Here is a 17,702-nt window from a genome sequence, read left to right as displayed (position 1 = left end):
GCACACCAATTTTATCCCCAAAAATGTATTCCAAGCATTTGCTTATAACGGACATTAAACTAATTGGTTTATAGTTACCCAATTTATCCTTCTGTGTTATATTGGCTATTCTCCAGTCCAATTGTACAATTTGCATATTTAATAAGGATTGAAGAATTGTGACCAAAGCCCCTCTGACTTCTTTCAATAGCCAAGGATACAAGCTATCAGGGCCCGGTGATTTATCTAGCTTGAATTCTACTAAATTTTTCAGATCCAATTCTGTTTCTACTTTCATCTCCAACAATTGTTCATTACCCTCCTCTAGTTCACCTACATTCTTCACCTCCACTATCATTTGTAAAAACTGATAGACTATTTATTTCATATTTCTGCCATACTTTCTTCCTCCACAGTAGATTTATTGTTTGTAGTCTGGCATTAGCCCCATGATGATTAATGAGCACAATATAGGTGTTAATTAAACTTTCTGTATTGTGGTTCTCTTTCCCTTTCACACCGATACATCCAAAATCTTGGTTGAAATACAGCTTTAAATGCAATACTAACAAATGATGTATACTTGATGTGACTCTATATTACGTACAGAAAGGCGGCATTAAAATGCACACCTAAATTTTGGCAGGGCGCCATTATTAACTATTCACACAACTTCCTAGTCAAATCAGGCAATGAACTGCAGGCCGTTTATGTGTGCGATTTGACTGCACGCATTTCTCACATTTAAAAGACAAAAATATTATGCTTTTCAGTAAAAGAGCTTCCATTTGAGAAAAGAACCCTTTTGTCACTGTAATCACAGAATCACAGAAACCCCACAGTGCAGATAGAGGCCATTTCGGCCCATCGAGCCTGCACCGACACATATCCCACCCGATCCCCGTAACCCCTACACCAACACATATCCCACCCTATCCCCATAACCCCACGTATTTAATCCCCCTAACACTAAGGGTCAATTTATCATAGCCAATCAACCTAACGCGCACATCTTTGGACTGTGGGAGGAAACCGGAGCACCCGGAGAAAACCCACGCAAACACAGGGAGAATGTGCAAACTCCACACAGACAGTTGCCCGAGGCTGGATTCGAACCCGGGTCTCTGGCGCTGTGAGGCAACAGTGCTAACCACTATGCCACCGTGCCGCCATTAATTAGCGCTCCCCCGTAATAGCAACCACTCCAATAAAAGTTAGAATAACAATTTATAGTATCTTTAACGTCAAAAAAGGCAATTCACAGACCATAATCAGACAAAAATGTATGCCGAGCCAAAGGAGGAGATATTAGGAGGGGTGACTAAAAACTTAGGGGGAGAAATTCAGTATCGCCCCGTGTGAGGCGCTAATTATCGCCTCTGACTGCAAACTTGGCTTCTATCGGCCCTGGAGGTGATTGGAGCACTAAAATCAGGCGCTACACACCTCTCAAGGCGCTAACACCGAGGAGCGAGGCGCTGCCTCAGAGCACTGGTGAAGCTCAGGTGATGTCAGTCAGCAATTGAACACAAACACAGACACACTGGCGCTGGCCAGTTCTTAAAGGGGAAGGTCGATCTTGCTCTCCAGCCACACCCTGCTCATTGCAGCCTTGAATCTCGGCCTGGAGAGACCAGTACATCAATTCTACTGGAAAGAACAATGGAGAGGCCCAGGGAAAGAGCTCAGAGTGCAGCCCCCCATAGTCTCTTCTAAATCGATGCAAGGAAGGTCAAATCAAAAAATGAGCCTGCAAAGTGCAGCTCAGTACCCAAAACTCCTTCACACAGCATTGAATCTCTCCAGAAGTCTCTCCCTCAGGTGCAATGTCACCGACAAAAAAAGCGGCCGCCATTAATTAGCGCTCCCCCAGTTCCTTCCCGACTGCAAAACGTTCCCCTTCATCCGTCGTTGCTAGCGGCAGGCGGAAAGGCAGGGGGCGCCACTCAATATCCGGTCCAGGGCATTGCACACTCGACTGACGTCACGATCTGCAGGCGCAGGAGACCGTGTTGGTAGTGTTTAGCGCCGCTGCAAAATGTCTGGTCAATTTCGTGAGCGGCGCAAACAGCGTCGCGCCCGGGCACTAGTTGCTTTGCGCCCCATTAGCGCCTAAGAGGCCGCTAACGGGAGGCGCAAAGCAACCGAATTTTTCCCCCTTAGTCAAGAGGTGGGTTTTAAAAAAAGGGTTTTAAAAGGAGGAGAGGGCAGTAGGGAGATGAAGAGGTTGAGGGAGGGAATTTCAGAGCGTAGGGCCTAGACGACTGAAGGTACAGCCACAAATGTTAAGGTGAAGGGAGTCGGGAATTCACAAGAGTCCAGAGTTGGAGGAACACAGAGTTCTCTGCGAGCTGTAGGGCTGGTAGAGGTTACAGAGACAGAGAGGTGCGAGGCCATTAAGGGATTAAAGGATGAGAAATTTAAATTGGAGGTGTTGGAGGACCGGGGGCGATGCACGAGCAGAACAAGACATGGGCGGCAAATTGGATGAACTGAAGCTTATGGAGGTGGAAGATGGGAGGCCAGGAGACCATTGGACTAAATCGAGCCTGGAGTTAACCAACGCACAGATGAGAGTTCCAGCAGATGAACTGAGGCAGGGGTGGGTGATTTGTGCCAGCGTGGTTAAGGAGTAGGAAGCTCAGCTCAGGGTCAAATAAGACACCAAAGTTACAAACAGCCTGGTTTGACATGGGACCGTGACTGGGGAGGGGGGATGAAATCGGTGGCGAGAGTATGTGGCCGAAGACAATGGCTTCGATCTTCCCAATGTTTAACTGAAAGAAATTGTGGCTTATCCGAGAGTGGATGCCGAACAAGACAAGATGAGCAGCAGAGCCAGCTGAACAAGTTGTCTCAATCTTAGTGGCAAAGAAGTCCATGAGCTCCTTGCGCTTGTTGGAGGCGGGGAGAGGAAAGGGTTTAAGGAGACGGTTGCTATTGAAGAGAAGAAGCCACAGGTTGTCTTTGTTCTCCAGATTGATCCTGGAGTAGCGAGTGGTTTCGGCAGAAGAGGCTGAGGCCTGATAATGCTTGATGTCATCTAGTGAGATTTGCTGATTAATGGCTAAATTGGTTGCGCACCAGATACGTTCACGTCTGCGCCCTTTGGATTTGAGGGAGCGAAGAAAGTGGGCCATTCCGGAGGATCAACCAGGAAGGGAGATAGTAAATGTTTTACTGAGTCCATGGGCATCAAAAGGTGGAGGAGTGGAGGTGGTTCAGCAGATTGACAGCTGCAGAAGTATTGTGGTGAATGGAGGGCCTAAGGCTAGGTATTTGAGAGTTTGAAAGTGCAGTAGTACGTGACTTGGGGAAGAGTTTTTTCCAGCGGCAGATGCAGAAGGAAGTGGTGCTGAAAGAGGGGAGGAGGAAGTGGTGCTGAAAGAGGGGAGGAGGAAGTGGTGCTGAAAGAGGGGAGGAGGAAGTGGTGCTGAAAGAGGGGAGGAGGAAGTGGTGATGAAAGAGGGGAGGAGGATGTGAGTGGCTAGGAATACAAGCAATATATTCTCATTTTTTTGGGGGGTGCACAGCTTATTCACAGTTTCGCACAGTGAGACTTTAAATTGAAAAAAACGGTCCCGGGCTGGGAGGAGCACGGCCGTGCGGAACATTGGATACAAGGAAGTAGTTGGAAACGGCCTCATCAGTGATCAAGGCCTTGGTAGTAGTGAGGCCATGGGAGATGGAAATGTTGAGGGGGTTGGCCATGAATACGGGTAGGAGAGTTTATATGGAGGGAGATGTTAAGGAAGGACAGAAGGGCAGTGAAATCAGAGCAAAGGACAAGGTTAGTTGAGTTGGAGATTGAAATCACCAAGGAAAAGGAGTCACTCAGTGCAGAGGCTGAGAGAGGAGAGGAGGTAGGATATCTCAGGGAGAAACATGGTGTGGGACTTGGGGGAAGATAGACAACAAATATTTTTAAAGGGAAGGCGAGAGTGGTGGAACAAAGTGAATTGATCGAAGGAGGAGAAAGTTCCAGAGAAGTAGAGGCAAGAGACCAAGGTATGATTTGCTGATAAAGGCCACGCCACCATTTCTTATTGAAACATACAGGATTCTGAAGGGGATTGACAGGGTAGATGCTGAGAGGTTGTTTCCCCTGGCTGGAGAGTCTAGAACTAGGGGGCATAGTCTCAGGATAAGGGGTCGGCCATTTAAGACAAAGGTGAGGAGGAATTTCTTCACTCAGGAGGCTTGTGAATCTCTGGAATTCTCTACCCCAGAGGGTTGTGGATGCTCAGTCGTTGAGTATATTCAAGGCAGAGAGAGAGATAGAATTTTGGATTCTAGGGGAGTCAAGGGATATGGGGATCGGGCGGGAAAGTGGAGTCGAGGTCGATGATCAGCCATGATCTTATTGAATGGCGGAGCAGGCTCAAGGGGCCGTATGACCTACTCCTGCTCCTATTTTCTTATACGGAGATGGCTTGTTCAAACTTTGTGACTAAATGAATGAAAGAGAAACCCATTTCAACCCTTCATTTTTTGGCACAAGCCAAGTAACCTCGTTATACAGATTATTTATTTATTCATCATCATAGAAAGGGGGGTGGCTGCTTTTAAACGTAACCTAGCCTAATTAGAACAACATATGCGGAAAGGGATGTTCCTTACCTTGTAAGGCAAAACCTCAACACTTGTATTCAACAGCAAATCCCCTGGATGTTCTGTGTTCCCAGTGTGAAACAAGTATCTGAAACCAGGACAGTAAATGCAGTGATTAACATAGTTCAAGTGAGCCTTAAGCTTATTGGTCGCCATTACTAAAATTGCACCACCATCATTCTCATCATGGCTGATTTACGTAAGTCATGAAAAAAAATGGATGGATTTGCAGAATTCGATTCCCCAAAAGCCAGTAAAAAACCCAGAATCCCATGTAATGAAATGGAATTTGACTTAATCAGCTGAAAGCCAATGGCTCTATAACTATAACCAGATGGAATCACAGCATGCAATCCCAAAACACACAAAAATCACAGAATCCTATCCAATATAAATTGAATTCGACTTAAAGTCACCGTAAGTCAGTGGTCCTGCTCATGACCTGAAGTGAAAATGGGCAGGGGGGTTGTGAAGAGAGATAAGAAATCCCAACCGTCACAAAAATCAGACTTTTAACAAAATATAATGTTGACAAAAAGGCATTGGAAAGTACGCAAAAGCCAATTCAAAATGTAAATGGAAAATACTACAGTCACTTCACTGTAAAAGCAGAACTCTCACCAGCTGTTGACTGCAAATAAACCTAAACAAGCAGCTGTCATGTAGAGATTGAATAAGGGGGCCCGTAATAAAATCTGATACAAATTACTTTGTACTTTGGCATAGCAACCAGCAGTTAGCCTTGTGAAGCTGCAAGAATTAAAAAACATGTCGAAAATATGGGATGAGAGAGCTGTCCTATGAAGAGAGATTGGGTAGAATGGGCCGATATTCTCTGGAGTTTAGAAAACTGAGAGGTGATCTCATTGAAATGTATAAGATTCTGAAGTGGATCGACAGGGTAGATGCCGAGGGGATGTTTCCCCTTGCTGGGGAGTCTAGAACTAGGGGGCATAGTCTCAGGATAAGAGGTCGGCCATTTAGGACTGAGGAGGAGAAATTTCTTCACTTAGACGCTTGCGAATCTTTGGAATTCTCTACCCCAGAGGGCCGTGGATGCTCAGTCGTTGAGTATATTCAAGACTGAGATCAATAGATTTTTGGACTCTATGGGAATCAAGGGATATGCGGATACGGCAGGAAAGTGGAGTAGAAGTAGATCATCAGTTTATTGAATGGCAGAGCAGGAAGGCAGGTCTTTTTTTTAATTTTTTTAAATGGTCTTATTTTTTTAAATTCGTTCATGGGATGTGGGCGTCGTTGGTAAGGCCAGCATTTATTGCCCATCCCTACTTGCCCTTGAGAAGGTGGCGGTGTGCCGCCTTCTTGCACCACTGCAGTCCGTGTACAGGAAACTGTGTGTTATCCGGAGGCTAAGTGTCCGGCAAGCTCGAGCCACCGGCAAAAATCAGGAGCCGTTTGTTAGTTTTTTTCCTTCTCGTGGCTGCTTTTTTTTTCCCCCAACAGTCAGGCTCTGGAAAGTCTCTCTGAAGCTGTTGCTAAGCTACAGAGACGCTTCCAAGGTACGGGCCGACTGTTTAGAAGCTGTTGCTAAGCAACAGTGTTTGTTGTCAGATACGGAGATGAAAAGCTCCGTATGCTTCAACATTAACGCTGGTTTGTCCGGCAGTTTTGAGGGAACGGCAACAGCTCGGTCCCGTCGGTGCCGGATAGCACAAAGTTTCCTGTAGTATACTTCTTTGTAGCGGTTTTGGTACAACTGAGTGGCTCGCTAGGCCATTTCAGAGGGCAGTTAAGAGTCAACCACATTGCTGTGGGTCTGGAGTCACATATAGGCCAGACCAGGTAAGGACAACAGATTTCCTTCCCTATAGGACATTAGTGAACCAGATGGGTTTTCAGAACAATCCGATAGTTTCATGGTCACCATTACCGATGCTAGCTTTTTTATTCCAGATTTATTTAATTAACTGAATTTAAATTTCCCAGCTGCCATGGTGGGATTTGGTACAGTCTCAATTTATTCTGTCTTTTTATAATCGACATCTGCTGTCACTTTAGGTCTCTACGAAGATTTAAAACCCAGCTCTGGACACCCAACACCCGACTGTTATGCATTTTTAGACCAGCACATTAAGCTGACCAGTTGATTTACATATTGTCCTGTGCCATTCAGTTTAATAAATCTCAGTACAATATTAGTAAAATCATGTGGTACAATTTTAACTCATCAAATCATCCCAATTCAATCACAGGAGCTTGCTGTCCATGTTCCAGAAAAAAAAACCCAGCACAGTTCAAAAGAAAATGGACATGGCAACAGATTTCAATGTTTTATTATTTCTAATTACAGGTCACAATGCTAGTTATGTGTGGAAGAATTTCTAACACTATATTTTTCCCTATCCCTGCAAAAATAACAATTTTCACTTGCTGCAGTACAAAAGTAGCTCAATATTTGGATTTCGCTGTACAGGAGCTGATTCAGGATTATAGTATAGCTGCACAGTTTGATAGCTGCCACAAAGGAGCAGGATGCACGTTTCCTGCCATAATTTTCCACAGAACAAAATTCCCAATCTGAGCTCCATCACCATAACAAGTTGAGGCTAGGTGGCTCCTCACAGACAAAGGGGAAATAGAGCACGTTGAAGACAACCATCCTGTTTGGTAGGACTTTATTCCCAGGGCTGAAAAGTTGTGGATTCAGCACCCATTTGAGGCACTGAAGCTCATACCCAACGCTGTATTAGAGGGCAATCCAGGATTGCTTGAAGTAATCCATCAAATAAGATATTAAACCAAATTTTAGGGGTAAAAATTGGGGTGCTACCTTCGCTGGGGGGGGGGGGGTGCTAATTTTAGCACCGCCGCAGCCAATTTTCCCAGGTTGCACCCCGAGGGGGAGGGGGGCGCTACTGGAAGTGCCCCGCGTCCCTCTTGGGGCATTATGAGCCAATATCGCGGCGCTACGTGCTGCGGTACTGCAGGCCTTCTTCCCCTTCTTAAAGGGGAGGGGCCTGGCGCAGCATATCCCGGCGCCCAGCTGGGCCACCAGGGATCGGGAGTGCCGGCAAATGAGCCCGGCACGCAAGAGGAGAGCAGCCAGCACCCCACCCGGGGGGGGGGGGGGGGGCGCTTCACGGGGGCAGGTGCTGGCAGGCGGCCTGCAACAAAAATGGCCGCCCGCCACCTCCCCTTTAAACTAGCGCCGCCCCGGCCGCAGGTAGGCCCCCCAGACCCCGTCGGACATGGCGTCTGGCAGCGCCACCCAATATTACAGCTGGGGTGCTGCGCACAGCGATGATGTCATCGCCGGCAGCGCTAACGGTTAGCGCTGCCGCTAACCTCCCATTGAATTTCGCAGGAGGCGTTAGCGGCGCGACACCCAGGCGCTAGTTCATTTGCGCCCTCTTAGGGCACTAACAAGAGGCGCAAATCAACCGAATTTAGCGCCCTTAGTCTCTCTTTTGATCAATGCTCGATCACCAACCCGACTGCCATAGAAAGAATAACTTTAGTCAGTTTTAACTGGATTATCAGGTGGAATAGCTTCTGATGGAAGAATAAAACTGTAGAGAGGGAGGGGAAAAACTGGTATTATCCTAGAACAGCCATCCAGTGCAGCTCTCACTACAGCCCAGAGCTGCAAACACAAATCTCCTAATGGCAGATTTCAAAGAAACACTGGTGCGAGCCTGGGAACAATTTGAATTCATTGTCAGAAGACGACTGTGTGCAAGAAAGGGAAAATAGCTTTGTTATTAGCATTAAAGCCAGAAGGTATTTACGGTAAAAAAAAACAAAATACTGCGGATGTTGGAAATCTGAAATAAAAACAGAAAATGCTGGAAATACTCAGCAGGTCAGGCAGCATCTGTGGAGAGAGAAACAGAGTTAACATTTCAGGTCGATGACCTTTCGTCAGATTTTTTAGCCTTGTTTTCATATCTCTCCCCTGCATGTCTGATTTAATTGTAGCACCTGGCTCCAGGACATCTACTGTGAACCCAGGCCCCAGTAGAGAGAGTGTGGGAACAGAACATAGAGACATGAGCATGCAGATCCTTGTGGGCAATACCATCAATAATCTTAATGGGTTCAGCCAATCTAGTGAGCAGGATCGTTGAGATATTGGCAGGCAGTCAATGTTGGCAGGATTACAAAGTGCATCTGCAAATAGTGTAGCCTTGAAATTACTGATAACGGATATGCATCGATGCACACCATCACCGTTAACAAGTGAGTGCTGTATGAATGCATCAAACACTTATACACCTATATCACAGCCATTTCTCTTCTGATACATTATAACTGCTAACCACAACACATTAAAACTACTTTTCTACAAATGTAACTAAGTACATTTGACCAATAAACTAGTTCAGAAATGAATTACTTCTCTAACTTTTTCCAGTTCTGACGAAAAGTCATCGACCTGAAACGTTAACTCTGTTTCTCACTCCACAGATGCTGCCTGACCTGCTGAGTGTTTCCAGCATTTTGGATATTTAAGGTAGGTTTTTTGTGTGTGAGCTCTGTAACACTAACATTTAAATTGCATCAACTCAGACCCATTACTCATTTGCAATGAGTCACTCATTTCAGTTCAAAACAGCTCCATACATTTAAATGACTTTACAATCTGCCATACTCTTGGATTGTAAATCTCGCTAACATTTTTAAAAATACTGCCAGTTTTGCAACATTTACACTTTTTTAATTCAATGGAGATATTAGCAACTGTGTACATCTTTCGCTCTTCCTTCACCTCAGAGAAAAATGTTCAAGTGAGCTCTAATGCGGTGAATGCCTTAAACTGATCAGTATGAATGAATGACTACCATTTAAGACAGGAGGACAATTTATACCAAAGTCACATTTAAACACAAAATGGCAGGCATTTTTAGAATCTGCCACTTGATGGCAGTGCTTTACAAAGTTTGAAAGGACACACTGACTGAACACCCTCTCCCCTCAAGTAATTTTGAAAAATTACTGCATAAACATGACTGTCTCCCATCACTGAATATTAAAGAACATAACACATTGCAGTAAAACTATGTTGCATTGACTAAGGTCACAAATACCAAGCACTATAATAAACATAAAAGGAACTCAATAGAGGGCTACTTCAATGTTTGATGTGAATGGCTACTTCCATTTAGAGAGAAGAGTTCAATTCACTCTGAATAAGCTGAATTCACTCTGAATTAAACAGCGCTACATGTATAATGCAGATTTTAATAAATCTTCATGCCCATACTTGGCCTGAACCAGAATTCCATTTGTGATTGTGGAGCAGTTATCCTAAAGAAATCTCATTAAACTTGGAGCAGAAACTAGGTCACCACTTACAATGCTTTCATAACCTTTAAATCTGATGTTCTATTCTGCATTCAAAGCTCTTTAAAGAGAGAAGGTAATTGAATGCAATTGAAAAGCAACCCATCAGTACAGCAGACTACAGAGAGTTGCAGAAAATATTTTGCTTCCCAAAACAGTTTGCATCATCCCAAACGCACGCACTTGTTAAGAATGGTGCTTGGCTTAGCTGTCCATCAGACTTGTAATTCACACTTCATACTTCTCAATGTGCAATATGAAGGTAGAATATTAAGGATTGTCTGCTGGGAGCTATGCGAAACCCCGAGGAAGGGTTCCACTCTGGGCTGAGAATTGCAGCAGTCAGTAAATCGAGGCTTTGGTTGGCTCGTGTTTTAAAATGATTGTGTATTTGGAGCTCTGGTCCAACAATGCACCCACAGTCAGTCACTCCCTTATTCTACAGCTACATTTACATCCTAAGCAGGGATGAGGCCCGTCATAAATCTCATCGAGAAACTACCTATGAAATAACACTGGACGGCCAGCTGGTGGCGCCGTCCAAGGAGTATAAATACTCGGGCGTTGGCCCCAGCTTGCCAGGGACATTTTGTAAAGACAAGGAACTAGTGAAGTACAACTAGACTTCCACGTTCTGAAACAAGTTGATTAAAGCCTTGCTTTATGCTCAAACCAAGTGCGTAGTGAGTTTTATTACGTCAAGGCTTGTGGGCTATTCTTCTGTTAGACAGCTTTCATTTCATAATGTAAATTTGAATACCTATTTTCCGCTGTGACCTGGTAACAGAAAAGTTATTCTGGAATTGTTTGAGCAATCACGTTGGCAGACAGATAAATATACTTTGCAAAACCAATATCGCAATGTTTCAAAAGCCTCCCATTACTCAAGAGTGGCAACTGGCAGACAGCTTTAAAGAATGCCAAAATATTATTTTATCTTCGGCACATTTTGACTTGCAATATAATAAAGAATATTTCAGGACAAAATCCAACAGTAAGTATTATCCAGAAGTACTGGTCTGCAATAGACCTTCATATGTTGGGTAATAAGTCAGGTGCCCCAAGAATCAGTGTTGCGACCAGTACTATTTCTAGATTTGCAACAATGACTTAAGATTCAGAACCTCAGTGCAAACTTACAGACAACACCAAAATAGGAGGTGCACTCGAATTGGAGGAGGCTGTTCAGATATTACAGAACGAACTGGACAAAGTAGGCAAGTGGGCAGAAAAACAGCACCATTAATGTAAAAAGAAAACACCCCAGGCACTTTACAAATAAGACCAAGGAAAATGTGACGCCGAGCCAGGAAGGCAAGATTAGGAGGAGTGGCCAGAAGCTTGGTCACAAGAGATTGTTTTTTGAGAAGGATTTGAAAAGTGGATAGAAGGGTGGAGCTGTTGAATGGTTTTAAGGAGAGAGTTCCAGAGAATGGGTTTGAAGTGACTGAAGGGAGGGGGCGAGGCCATGGACAGATTTGAAAACAAGGATGAGAATTTTAAAATCAAGGTGTTGTTTAACCAGGAGCTAATGTAGGTCAGCGAGCACAGGGGTGATTGGTGAACGGGACTTGGTGCGAGTTAGGACATGGGAAGCAGAGTTTGGGATGACCTCAAGTTTACATAGGATAGAACATGGGAGGCCAGCCAAGAGTGCGTTGGAATAGTACACTTGTACATGCACTTTTCTTTTCCCGCCCCCCCCCCCCAATAAAACTTAAGACTACCAAACAAGGACCTTGGTATACCAGTGAACAACTACTGAGCAGAAACAGGCCAAGGAGGGACAGCAGCAGAGATCCTGGACGCAGGCTTGCCAGAAACATCGCTCGATAAAGTCTGCTCTAGTCAATTACAGTTCTGTATTGAAGTAACTTGTCATACAGCATAGAGCGGCCATTATATGTACAAGGGTGGCTTTTTCACCAATTACCTAAGATGGTGTTTCATTCAACATATTCAGAAATAATGAAAATATCCTAAAATACTCAGAAGCAAGCCAGAGCAGAAAAAGCTGTTGTCGTACTTGGCATGGGGTAATGGAACTTATACAAGAGTCGGGCAGGCGAAAGCTGGAGGACTGTGATTACTGTATAATGATGGGTTACACCGCAAACATTCGATTAATATGTATTCTTACATTGTGCATGCTTGATTGGATAGTCTCATAACATAAGCTGTCCAGTCAAGATCTAGTAGATTATGCAGGACTTCCTCGGAAGTATTAGATTGGGAAATCTTCTGCGATAGTTATATGCATTTGTCACTTAAAAAACAAACCTGTAAAATCTCTCATGAAACTACGGTTTAAAAGATGTTCTTTACAACCTGTCTAATTTTTCATTAGCTCAGGCATTCTGGGTTTTTGTAATTAATGCAAGTTCAACTAACAGTTGTGATCATTTTCTTTTAATATTGGATCATGGATATTCATGCCCATAAAGATGCAAAATGAGCTGCTTACCACAATATCCCATCATGGCTTTAGCCCGCCATTACTCCTGAACCTTCAACGAGCCTACATCCTTCCTCGAGCACCATGTCCCTCTGACTCCTGCCTCTTGTGCATCCCCTTCCTTCGTCTGGCCCTCAATGGCAAGGCCTTCAGCTGCCTGGGTCCTACTCTCTGGAATTCCCTGTCTCAACTTCTCCTATCCCCACCTTGCTCTTCTCCTTAAAAATAAAACCTCTACAAAGGCCTTTTCTTGGACAAGTTTTGGTCATCCCTCTTTTCCACTAACTGATAATTCCCACAACTGACCATTCTTGGCGTCACTTTTACATACCCTTATTCCATGAAGTTCTTGGAGATTTTTTTTTTACATTAAAATGGTTGTAATATATGGAAGGAGTTGTTACTGATCAGGAAGCATCAACATACTCGTCCTTCTGCGCCTCCTCACTCTACTTGGAAAAAAAAAAATCACACCAACAGGTTTGTTACAAGAGAGCGTCACAGTTATAAATTGGTGTCCTTACCTATCTATATTCAATGGTTTGTCAAATTTGACGAGTATATAGTCACCAGCGAGAGGTGTAATGCCCCAGAAGAAGTCCTCTCCCAGATACGCTTTATCCAATGAATGGCCTTGATAAACTTTTAGCGAGGTTGAAATCTCTGCGGGCGGATTGACGTGCATTTTGTGAAGTAAAGGCTTCATAAAATCTTTATCCTTAGGAGAGAGAAAAAAAATCCCCCCAAAATTTTAGTTGTTGAAATCAAACAAACCAATAAGCAGTTTTGCAATATATAAAGAAAAACAGGGTGCATTATTTAACTAATTTTACATGCTAAAAAAAAACGCATTTGCAATAACATTAGAGTGTGACATTCCTTAACGGCTACAAATTAATCTATTTCACTACATTTCCATTGTCAACTTGTCACAAAGAAGAAACTGAAATATTTTGAGAGTTATCAGGAGATTTCTATAGTTAGAGAATAGTGGAAGTCTGGGAGAAATTACAAGATGGTTACCAAGTAAGTGCCAAACAACATCAAGGGCAGAAAGCAAAGCTCAAATGATTGAACATTATCTGAGCCTCAATCAATTAGTTTTTGGAATATGTTGTGTTTGCTTTGGTTGGCGTTTATTACGTTCTGGATTTGCTTTGACCCACTGATAGCTGTCAGAGTCGGCGTGCTACGTACTGATAAACAAGAACGTTCCACGAAGGAGGAGATTATAATTTTAATACCGTTAGGACAAGTTTGAGATGATTAAATGCATTCAAGAATAAACGATTGTCTGGCTTGGAATGTGCTTTGAACATTTGAAGGTTTCTGATGAAATCATAAACCTCAAGATCAAAGCCTTCAGCCCACTTTGAGCAGCCTCTACCTTCTCTCCAATTTTCTGTGCAGGGCAGCCAACCATCTAATAGCTCAACCAAACAACTATTCTTCACATGTGCCCAAACGAGTGTTTAACCTTGGCGGCGGCACTGCAGGTGGACTCCATTTGTCCTCACCAGACAGCCACAAAGGTGCACCTTCCAACAAGAGCCACTAGAAAGCAATCGGGGGGTGCTCCAGCACCTCCAACTATTGCCCTAGCAGGGATCAGCTAGCTCAGCACAGATCAAACCTGGTATCTTTGCCAGTACGCTTAGTACCACTCCCATTCAGTGCATGATCCATCACGGGACGCCAGCTTTCCTACTGGGACTTTTACAGATAACTTGCTATCGTCACTAGTTGCTGCCATTACAGCCGATACACACTATTTGTTTTTAAACCTATGCGCTCTGCACTTGACTGAGGAAAGGGACAGCATTGTGCAAGATCACCAGTGATATCACTTGAACCGTGAGCGCACAAGAACATTCTTGATCACTGGACTGTGTGCACATAGGGCTCTTGTACCTCAACTTATATAACTTATAACTTATTTGTACATTGCACACTGCATTTTAATTTATACTTATTTATATTATACTTATACTACCATATACTTATAATACATTACTATTACTTCCAGTGGTAATAGAGGCTTTTTGCACTGTTCATCATATCCTGCAACTTGGACTGTCATTGCTATACTTATTTGCTTAGTTTCTATATTTATACTTGTTTTTACTTTTTGCTTTTATATTATATGCTTGTATTGTGGGAGTGAGTGGGGAGTAAGCATTCCATTGTACCAGTTAAATATGGCAATAAAATAATCTTGAATCTTGATATGCAGTGTTGTGAGAAAGAACACTCAGCCGAAAGTGAAATAGGATTTGATTTAGAAATAATACAGCATGTCACAGATGCAGCAACCCACGTTATCTATGTGATCTATTGACTTTCAAAATTCTGTATAAAGGTAGATGCATAAAGAGACAAATGGGAATGAAGTATTGTGCACCCACTGTAATGACTACAAACAGGACAGTTTATTTTAATTTGTCTGTAAAAACTAAGCTACATTTTTCCAAAGAACAAAGCAAAAATGAGATGAAAGGGAACAAATGAGATAAAAGCAGTACAAAGCACGCCCTCTCCCCCTAAGCATCATATATAATGCATTTTAAAACTCTGACCACTCTCCCAAAGGAATTATTCCAGTCAAGAGGTGCTAAGCAGTCGAAGGATTTTTATACAATAGCAAAATACTGCGGATGCTGGAAATCCGAAATAACAGAAAACGCTGAAAAAACTCAGCAAGCCAGGCAGCGTCGTGGAGAGAGAAACAAAGTTAACTTTTCAAGTCAAAGGCATTTCATCAGAACTGGAAAAAAGCAGGACATGGAAAGCAAGTTTAGGGGCTGGGAAAAGGGGGAGGGGATGAAAGGTGGTCAGTGATAGGAGAGAAAGCAGGAGAGATTGAGAGACATTAAGAGATATTCAAGGCAAGAGGTGGTGGTAATGGGACAGGTTAAGGAACAAAGGATGGCTCTAGATGAAGTGTGAATTGCGCTGGCAGAATGAAGGACAGCTGCCATGTGGGAGGGAAAAAAGGCCAAACAAAAACTGTGGATAAAAAAAGAAAATATATATATGATAGGGGCCGAGGTTATGATCTGAAATTGTTGAACTCTATGTTGAATCCAGAGGGCTGCAAAGTGCCTAATCGAAAGATGAGGTGCTGTTCCTCGAGCTTACGCTAAGCTTCCGTGGAACAATGCAAGAGGCAGATGTAGTGTATGTACCTTTAAGGAGAGAACTACTTTTTACAGCTCCTGTATACTGTAGTACCGGCAGTGACCACACCTGTATATAAACCCTGAGAAGGGATCTGTATAGTTAGTTTTAGAGTAACCCTCATCCAGTAAACACCTGTTGCTTGTTCCCTGCAGTCTCGTGTCTAGTTATTGAAGGACACACAACATCAAGATACACGGATCTAACATTGGCGATGAGAAGATTCAAACCTACCTGCAACTCTGCATCACCTCCCAGGGATTCGCTCCTGGAGAAAAGTGAAAGAAGAAGGCCGAGTCTAGAAGCATGGGCGTCGACCATCCAGTGGAGACTTGAGCATCGCAGGGGAGGCTGTTGAGAGCTGGGCTTGGTTCTCCAGTCACGGTGGTCCAGCGAAACGGGCTGGCAACAGGTACGGCGCAGACCCTTCCCGGACAGCGGCGGCTAGAGCCGACCGACGGCACAGAAGGCGGCCGAGCAGCATCGACGGGAGAAAAGAGAGTGTAGAGCGCACAGGGCGCAGCCAGTGTTCAGGACCGAGCAGCGTCAACGAGAGAGAGAGAGGCGCGAAGGAAAACACGCAGAGCGCAGCCGGTGTTCAAGGGACGAGCAGAGTCAGCGGGGAAGAAAGGAAAATGCACAGAGCGCAGCCGGTGTTCAAGGGCCGAGCAGCGTCAGCGGGGAGAGAAAGGAAAGCGCAGGAGATGCCATTTTGAGCCGCAGCAGAGAAGGGAGAGCGCGTGAAAACGCCATTTTGAGCCAGTCTAACCACACCCAGGGATGCCGAAGAGTGGCAGTATCACAGCGTTCGACAATGAAGTCGAAGATTGGACGACATATGTCGAACGCATAGAAGTGTACTGCAAGGCGAATGAAGTGCCAGATGAGAGGAAAGCGCTGGTATTGTTGAATTCAATGGGTGCAAAAATGTATGGCTTACTGCGAAACCTAGTAACCCCAGAGAAGCCAGTGGAAAAGGATTTTGGAAACATAGTGTCAATCCTACAGGACCACTTAAACCCCACACTGCTGCTGATAGCAGAAAGATTTAAGTTTCACAAAAGGAACCAGCATAAAGATGAAAGTAATGCTGAGTATTTAATGGAACTGCGCAAGCTATCGAAACACTGCCAGTTTGGAACGGGACTAGCAGATACTTTAAGGGACAAGTTTGTGTGTGGGCTTCAAAGTGAAGGAACCCAGAAACGGCTTCTATCAGAAAAGGATCTTACGCTGGACAAGGCTTTCAGCATGGCAGTATCACACGATACAGCCGCATGGGGCGCTGCAGAGATACAACGGAGACCGCAAGAATATGGCACAAATGAAATGTCATACGGAACAGTGAAGTGCTATCGCTGCGGCAGAACAACACACGACCATAATGATTGCTGGTTCAAGGACAAAGTGTGCAGAAGTAGGACACATAGCAAGAGTCTGCAGGTCGGGAAAGAAAACCAGCAGCAAGAAATCTCCACAGGAGAAGTACAAGGTACATAAGGTGACGGAGAGTAGTTCAGGCGAACAGAAAAGTGATACAGACTCCGGAAGCAAGGAGCTGGGTTGTCTGAAACTACATAAGGTGATCAAAACAGAGGATCACCAAACTATCTGGGTCACGCTCAAGATAGCCGGAGTCCAAGTGAAAATGGAATTGGACACAGGATCAGCCCTAACAGTCATAAGCCGAAGGGACTACAAGCGGCTATTCTCACATATACCCTTGAGAGATACAGAGATTGCCTTGAAGACATACACAGGGCAAAAAGTCTACCCCAAAGGAAAAATAAGGGTGAACGTTATATATAACAGCAAGGAAACACCAAAAATGGACCTATATGTATTGCCAGATGGAGGACCACCACTACTAGGACGTGAATTGATCCGGAAGATACAGGTAGATTGGCATTCCATACAAGCACTGACTGTAGATGCCAAAAAGGATGACGACGTCAGACCTGGACGACTGTCAAAAATGCTAACTGACGCACAAGAAGTGTTCCAGGAGGGACTCGGAACACTAAAAGGCATAACAGCGATGATCAAAATAGAGAAAAATACAAGCCCAAAGTTTTTTATGCGATCCGCCCAGCCGTCGAAGCAGAGCTGGAAGGTTTGGAACGTTCAGGAGTACTGTCCAAAGTGGACTGGAGCGAGTGGGCTACACCCATCG

General features: G+C 44.2%; 1 protein-coding gene across 1 annotated transcript in view; it reads right to left on the bottom strand.

Moving 5' to 3' along the window:
* The window catches only part of mgat4a (alpha-1,3-mannosyl-glycoprotein 4-beta-N-acetylglucosaminyltransferase A), a 259,273-nt gene that overhangs the window by 11,878 nt on the left and 229,693 nt on the right, over positions 1–17,702 (bottom strand). Inside the window, exons 11-12 of the mRNA XM_085999510.1 lie at positions 12,877–13,070; positions 4,600–4,678 (exon numbers count right to left, since the gene is read on the bottom strand). Of these exons, the coding sequence (XP_085855636.1) occupies positions 4,600–4,678; positions 12,877–13,070 (273 nt within the window). The remainder of the gene's footprint in view (positions 1–4,599; positions 4,679–12,876; positions 13,071–17,702) is intronic.

Source organism: Somniosus microcephalus, chromosome 10 (genome assembly GCF_052327205.1).
Source record: "Somniosus microcephalus isolate GS21.2 chromosome 10, FLI_Smic_1.0, whole genome shotgun sequence".
Classification (NCBI taxonomy): Eukaryota; Metazoa; Chordata; class Chondrichthyes; order Squaliformes; family Somniosidae; genus Somniosus; species Somniosus microcephalus.
The sequence above is the reverse complement of the archived record's forward strand: the minus strand, read 5'-3'. Positions and strand labels throughout refer to the sequence as shown.